The sequence below is a fragment of the Lipotes vexillifer genome, unplaced genomic scaffold, assembly GCF_000442215.2.
Source record: "Lipotes vexillifer unplaced genomic scaffold, Lipotes_vexillifer_v1.1 scaffold1158, whole genome shotgun sequence".
In the NCBI taxonomy this organism is placed as follows: Eukaryota; Metazoa; Chordata; class Mammalia; order Artiodactyla; family Lipotidae; genus Lipotes; species Lipotes vexillifer.
Window position 1 is genome coordinate 902,415 of NW_006793745.1, and position 6,502 is coordinate 908,916.

The following is a 6,502-nucleotide window of genomic DNA, read 5'->3' on the forward strand; positions in this document are numbered from 1 at the left end:
CTGCACGTCTGGAGCCTGTGCTCCGCAACGGGAGAGGCCACAACAGTGAGAGGCCCACGGACCGAAAAAAAAAAAAAAAAAAAAAAAGATGTTCCTCTATTTGGGACTTGCTTGGTGGTCCAGTGGTTAAGAATCCGCCTTCCAACGCAGGGGACACGGGTTCGAGCCCTGGTCTGGGAACTAAGCCTGTGTGCTGCAACTGCTGAGCACGTGGTCCACAACTAGTGAGAAGCCTGTCAGCCACAACAAGGAGCCTGCACGCTGCAACTAAGACCCAACACAGCCAAAAATAAATACATAAATATTTAATTTTTAAGCTGTTCCTCTATGCAAATGCAAATGTCCCTGGGAGGGGTAATATGTTAAGCCTTGTTAGCTCTTAATAGCTTTGTCATGATTAGATGTTTTCCAAGTGATAGCATTCTGACAGCAGTTTCTTGCAGAACAAGACAGATGAGAGTATGTTTTGGTTGGGGGAGAAAGTTAAGAGACAGGTAAAAAGGTGGGGCAGGAAATAGAATTATCAAATGATCCAGAAATTCCACTTCTGGGTAAGTAAGGATTGGAAGCAGGGACTCAGATATTTGTACATCCATGTTCATAACAGTGTTGTTTATAATAGGCAAAAGGTAAAGGCAACCCAAATGTATTGAAGGATGAATGGATAAACAAAACATGGTATATAATACACACAACGGAATATTATTCAGCCTTAAAAAGGAAGGAAGGGACTTTACTGGTGGTCCAGTGGTTAAGAATCCTCCTTCCAGTGCAGGGGACGTGGGTTCGATCCCTGGTCGGGGAACTAAGATTCCACATGCTGCGGGGCAACTAAGCCCATGTGCTCTAGAAGAAGCCCATAAGCCGGAATGAAAGATCCTGCGTGCCGCAACTAAGATGCGACACAGCCAAATAAATAAATAATTTTTTTTTTTAAAAGAAGTTCTGACATGTTACAACATGGATGAACATTGAAGGCAGTATGCTAAGTGAAATATACCCGTCACAAAAGCGATTCTGCTTCTATGAGGTACATAGAATAGTCAAAATCATAGAGACAGAAAGTAGTATGGTGGCTGCCAGGAGTTGGAGGGAGCGGGGATGGGGAGTTAAGAGTTTAATGAGGACAGAATTTCAATTTGGGAAGATGAAAAAGTTTTGGAAATGGATAATGGTGATGGTTGCACAACAATACAAATGTACTTAATGCCACTGAACTGTACACCTAAAAATGGTTAAAACAGTAAATTTTATGTTATGTTTATTTTGCCACCCCCAAAATTTAAAAAGAGAGTGAGGCAGGCCCAGGTGTTGGGGCCACGATGGGGTCCTGGCAGCAGAGACTGAAGGGGAGCTCTAAGCTCTTGGGTGCTGGCGGCCGAGTGACTAGAGGGGCGAGGGAGGTAGTGAAAACGGAGAGCCAGGCCAGGGCGGCTCCTCTGCCTCCGTACCTGCTGAGTTTGCAAAGTATGGATCTTTCAGGTAAAACATGATGCTTTGAAATTTAAACCAATGTTGAATCAAAACACATTTTTCATAATTCTTTAGTGTTTGTAATTTAAGTTATGCAGGCTTACTGTTTAAAAAAATACTACAGAAATATATAAAATAAAAAGTAAATGTTCACCATTTCCCTTGTCTTGGCCTCAGCCCTCTTGTCCAACAGTAACTTCTATTAGAGCACCACCTAAATATATATATTTAGTCTAACAGTTTGTCATTTTATACATGCACACACATTTATTTATTATCCAGGTCTACAAGTCCAAGCCCTTAAATAAACAAATAGGAACAGATTTCCCCCTTTACTTGGCATTTAATGGTTAACAGTGACATAACATATGTAAGATTAAATTCAGTTTCTTTAAGGCCTCCTGAACAATAGTAGTCTTCTAAAATAAATACATATCTGTGTTACTGTTGTCCATACTGATGTTTAACAATGGTTTTAAATGTTTTCCTTCAAAATATTTTACAAATTCAAATTCTATAGAGCAAATTGTCTTTTTCAAATGAAATATTTTTCCTTTGCACAAACAAAATACAATATTAAGAGAAATTTTTTAAAGGGTGAAAAAAATCTATTTCCCTAACAGATTGATTGTTTCCATTTGTTTTATATTTAATTTTAGTCATTATTCATATAAATACTTACTTACTTTACTCAGCTGTAAATGTAGTGTAAGAGCCCGTGATTGGCATTAGGTGAGAGTGACTGGAGACAGCCGTCTCTGTAGAATTTAAAGCGCTTTTTATCCCTGCAGCAAGCGGGATCATCAGAAAGCCACAATTCCAGCCCTCTGTTTTGCTTCCTATAGAAATACCTTTGCCAAGCTGTGCTTTTAGTATTCTTTTGCTTTTTTTTTTTAATGGATAAGAAACAGCCATAGGACGAATATTTCTATAAATTTGATAGTCACTGGTACAGTCAGTAAAGGTCGTGGTACAAAATTTATCTTGGAACCTAGTGCTGGAAAAAATTATCTTTCCTAGTAAGATAGTATGCTTCTGCAAGTGAGTGTCCTAAACCCCCTGCTAACCTTTGTGCCTTAGCTGTTGAAATGCTCAAAGCTAAGTTTATTCTCAGTTGCAGGAGCTTTACTAGCCCAGGTCAGTGATTCCCAACAAGGAGTAATTTTGCCCTTCAGAGGATATTTGGCAGTGTAGCATTTTGGTTGTCACAACTAGGCAAGGTAGGGTGTTGCTACCGGCATCTAGTCAGTAGAAGCCAGGGATGCTGCTAATGTCCTAGAAAGCATAAAACAGCCTCCTACAACAAAGCATTGTCCAGCCCCACCATTATTCACACCATTGCTGACCTACGTTTATGGAGTCAACTCACTCTTTCAAGTCTTTGTATTTATTTTATCATACCTGCTATACATGACTTTTTAATAAACTGCTTCAAATTAGTTTTTCAGATGGTAGCCTATAAATTATAAGTAAACTTCACTTTAAATTTTGAGAGTTTGGAACTTCCCTGGTGGCTTAGTGGTTAAGAATCCGCCTGCCAATGCAGGGGACATGGGTTCGAGCCCTAGTCCGGGAAGATCCCACATGCAACGGAGCAACTAAGCCCATGCGCCACAACTACTGAGCCTGCGCTCTAGAGTCCGTGTGCCACAACTACTGAAGCCCACGCGCCTAGAGCCCATGCTCTGCAACAAGAGAAGCCACTGCAATGAGAAGCCTGCATACTACAAGGGAGAGTATCCCCTGCTTGCTGCAACTAGAGAAAGCCCACTTGCAGCAATGAAAACCCATCGCAGCCAGAAATAAATTTATTTAAAATAATTTTTTTGAAAGTTTCCCAAATGTGCATGGCTCCAATAATTTTTTTATGACTGTAATTCCCTTTTATGGCCTTTGGTTTGGGTTCCCCATATTATGGAATGTTTGTACTGTCTTCTTGTCCTTTTAATTTTTATCTTTCCCTTCTTTATTTCTTAATATAACTTTTTCTTAACTTTGTTATAAGGAAGAAGTGTCTTATTCAAAGATACTTTTGAGGCTTGAATGTTTGGTTCTTTAAAAAATATTTATTTATTTATTTGGCTGCACTTTGGGTCTGTGTTGCGGCACTCAGGATCTTCATTGCCACGTGTGGGAGGGATCTTTAGTTGTGGCATGCAGGATCTTTAGTTGCGGCATGCATGTGGGATCTTGGGAGCATGGAGTCTTAACTGCTGGACCACCAGGGAAGTCCCGAGGATTGAATGTTTTTAAATATCACTTCTCTGAGCTTTCACTTGTCACTTCTGTGAAATGTGATTGTAAGATTCCATATTTTCTTATAATTGTATTCATTCTGCTTATAATTGCCATATTTAAGATGGCTTTTTGTTTGTTTGTTTGTTTGTTTTTTGCGGTACGCGGGCTTCTCACTGTTGTGGCCTCTCCCATTGCGGAGCACAAGCTCCGGACGCGCAGGCTCAGCGGCCATGGCTCACGGGCCCAGCCACTCCGTGGCATGTGGGATCCTCCCAGACCGGGGCACGAACCCGTGTCCCCCGCATCGGCAGGCGGACTCTCAACCATGGCGCCACCAGGGAAGCCCAGAATTTGCTTTATTTTTACCCTTCTTCTCTTCCTCCCATCACTTACCTTTTTACAATAATCAGTAGTAACTTTAACATTGTAGAATTTCTATCTTTCTTATATCATTATAATGGCATATATAATTTATTGCTTATTTCAGCCATACAGATTCTTAACACTTCTTCTCTATAATTAGACTGATCTTAATAAATAAATATTTTACTTTCCCTTTTCAGTGTCAAGGGAAATGAAGTATTCTCTGCAACTAGCAAACTTCCTTTTACTCCTTTAGAAAAATCACAAAATGCTATGTATGTCAGACAGGCATTTCTCTGGTTCCTCTTGTTTCCTTGCCCCTTGTTTTCCTTAGCTGTGACAGCTTCCTGGAGTCTGAATTCATACAGAGGTGGATTGGTGGTGATTCCTGGGGTAGCTGGGGGGCCCTGTGCACCGGTTTTGGTGAACAGCTGGACGTGAGGCATTTCTCAGAACTTTTAAGTCTCATGAAATTTCAAGACAGATTTGAAGGGTTGCCAGCTCTTTATTTTGACATGTTAAAGACTTTAGGGGGGAGAAATGATCATTTGTTACTACCACGATTTCTTATAAAGAATATATAGGGGCTTCCCTGGTGGCGCAGTGCTTGAGAGTCCGCCTGCCGATGCAGGAGACGCGGGTTCGTGCCCCGTTTCGGGAGGATCCCACATGCCGCGGAGCGGCTGGGCCCGTGAGCCATGGCCGCTGAGCCTGCGCGTCCGGAGCCTGTGCTCCGCAAATGGGAGAGGCCACAACAGTGAGAGGCCCGCATAACGCAAGGAAAAAAAAGAATATATAGTATGCGTATGATCTCAGACAACAACATTTTTTGTAACAAGGAGCTATAGCCGTCTCACACTGACACATACTCTCATTTTCCTGTGGACCAGCAGCAGGCCCCTCCCGGGCAGCCACCCTCCGTAGGCTGGTGTATGGGGAGCACTGCTTGGGTTGCTTAAAGCCTCTTTTCCAGTGTGGCCCCAGCAAGGCCTGCCTGGAGCCATTCCTCCCGTGTGTGACTTGTCCTTGGGGTGACATCATTCCTAGCTGGCTTCCTTCCCTAAAGGTCAGATGCAGGCTTTCAGGCCATTCTTCAGATCAGCTGGTTGGTGTGGGTGCTCGGAGAGTTTGTACCTATTGTAGCCAAAGCAGCACACAATTTAGGAAAGTCAGTCTTGGTCCCAGGACAGTAATGTAGTCTACAGGTACATAAATAGCTTTGGGAGTCCACCCACTATTGCTGACTTGTATTAGAATAGCTTGTGATTTGACTGTCTTTCTTTCTTCCTTTTTTCTTTTTTTTTTTTTGCGGTTCATGGGCCTCTCACTGTTGTGGCCTCTCCCGCTGCGGAGCACAGGCTCCAGACACGCAGGCTCAGCGGCCATGGCTCACGGGCCCAGCCGCTCCGCTGCATGTGGGATCCTCCCGGACCAGGGCACGAACCCGTGTCCCCTGCATCAGCAGGCGGACTCCCAACCACTGCGCCACCAGGGGAGCCCTTGACTGTCTTTCTTTATTCCATCCTGCGTCACATTCTGTTGAGCAATCCTGACTGTCATCTTTCCCTTTCAGCGGTTTTGCGAGTGGCTGGTTCCCTGCAGAGGAGCACAGAAGTGATGAAGGCCATGCAGAGTCTTGTGAAGATACCAGAAATCCAGGCCACCATGCGGGAGCTGTCCAAAGAGATGATGAAGGTGCCCTGGGGCCACCCTATGTCCTGTTCCAAAGCGCTAAGAGTCAGCAAGTGGCAGGGGCTATAGGGCTGGGGCTGGGCAGTAGACAGGCCACTGTTGCCAGACAGAAATGATTTTGAGGACAGAGGAGCAGCTGTTAACACTGGTTGAAACCGTCTGAGCTGAGCGTGGCAGAGGCTGGGTCAGATTGCCGGGGTGTTCCTTAGAAGAAGCGATAGTATACCCAGAGCTCTAGGGGACGTGGGAGACCCAGGAAGCAACTGCCTGGGATTCGGGGACCTAGGATTTATGGGTTCTGACATGAACAAGGAAACAGAAAGAAACCCAGGTTCCTCGGTTTGTCCCAGGGGAGTGTTGGCAAAGCTGGCAAGGGACGGGCAGACTTTTTTTGTAAAGGGCTGGATAGTAAATGTAGTTTCTACTTTGTGGGCCATATGTCTCTGTTGTAACTACTCAGCTCTACTTGTAGCATGAAAGCAGCCGTAGATCTTGTGTAAACAAATGGTCATGACTGTGTTCTTATAAAACTTTATTTATGAAAGTAGGCAGTGGGGCTTCCCTGGTGGCGCAGTGGTTGAGAGTCCGCCTGCCAATGCAGGGGACACGGGTTTGTGACCCGGTCCAGGAAGATCCCACATGCCGCGGAGCGGCTAGGCCCATGAGCCATGGCTGCTGAGCCTGTACATCCGGAGCCTGTGCTCCACAGCGGGAGAGGCCACGACAGTGAGAGGCC

The 6,502-nt window shown here is 44.4% G+C and overlaps 1 protein-coding gene across 1 annotated transcript in view; it reads left to right on the top strand.

The window, feature by feature from the left end:
* CHMP3 (charged multivesicular body protein 3) overlaps positions 1–6,502 on the top strand; it is a 72,028-nt gene that overhangs the window by 61,789 nt on the left and 3,737 nt on the right. Inside the window, exon 4 of the mRNA XM_007466733.1 lies at positions 5,648–5,769. Coding sequence (XP_007466795.1) covers positions 5,648–5,769 — 122 coding nt within the window. The remainder of the gene's footprint in view (positions 1–5,647; positions 5,770–6,502) is intronic.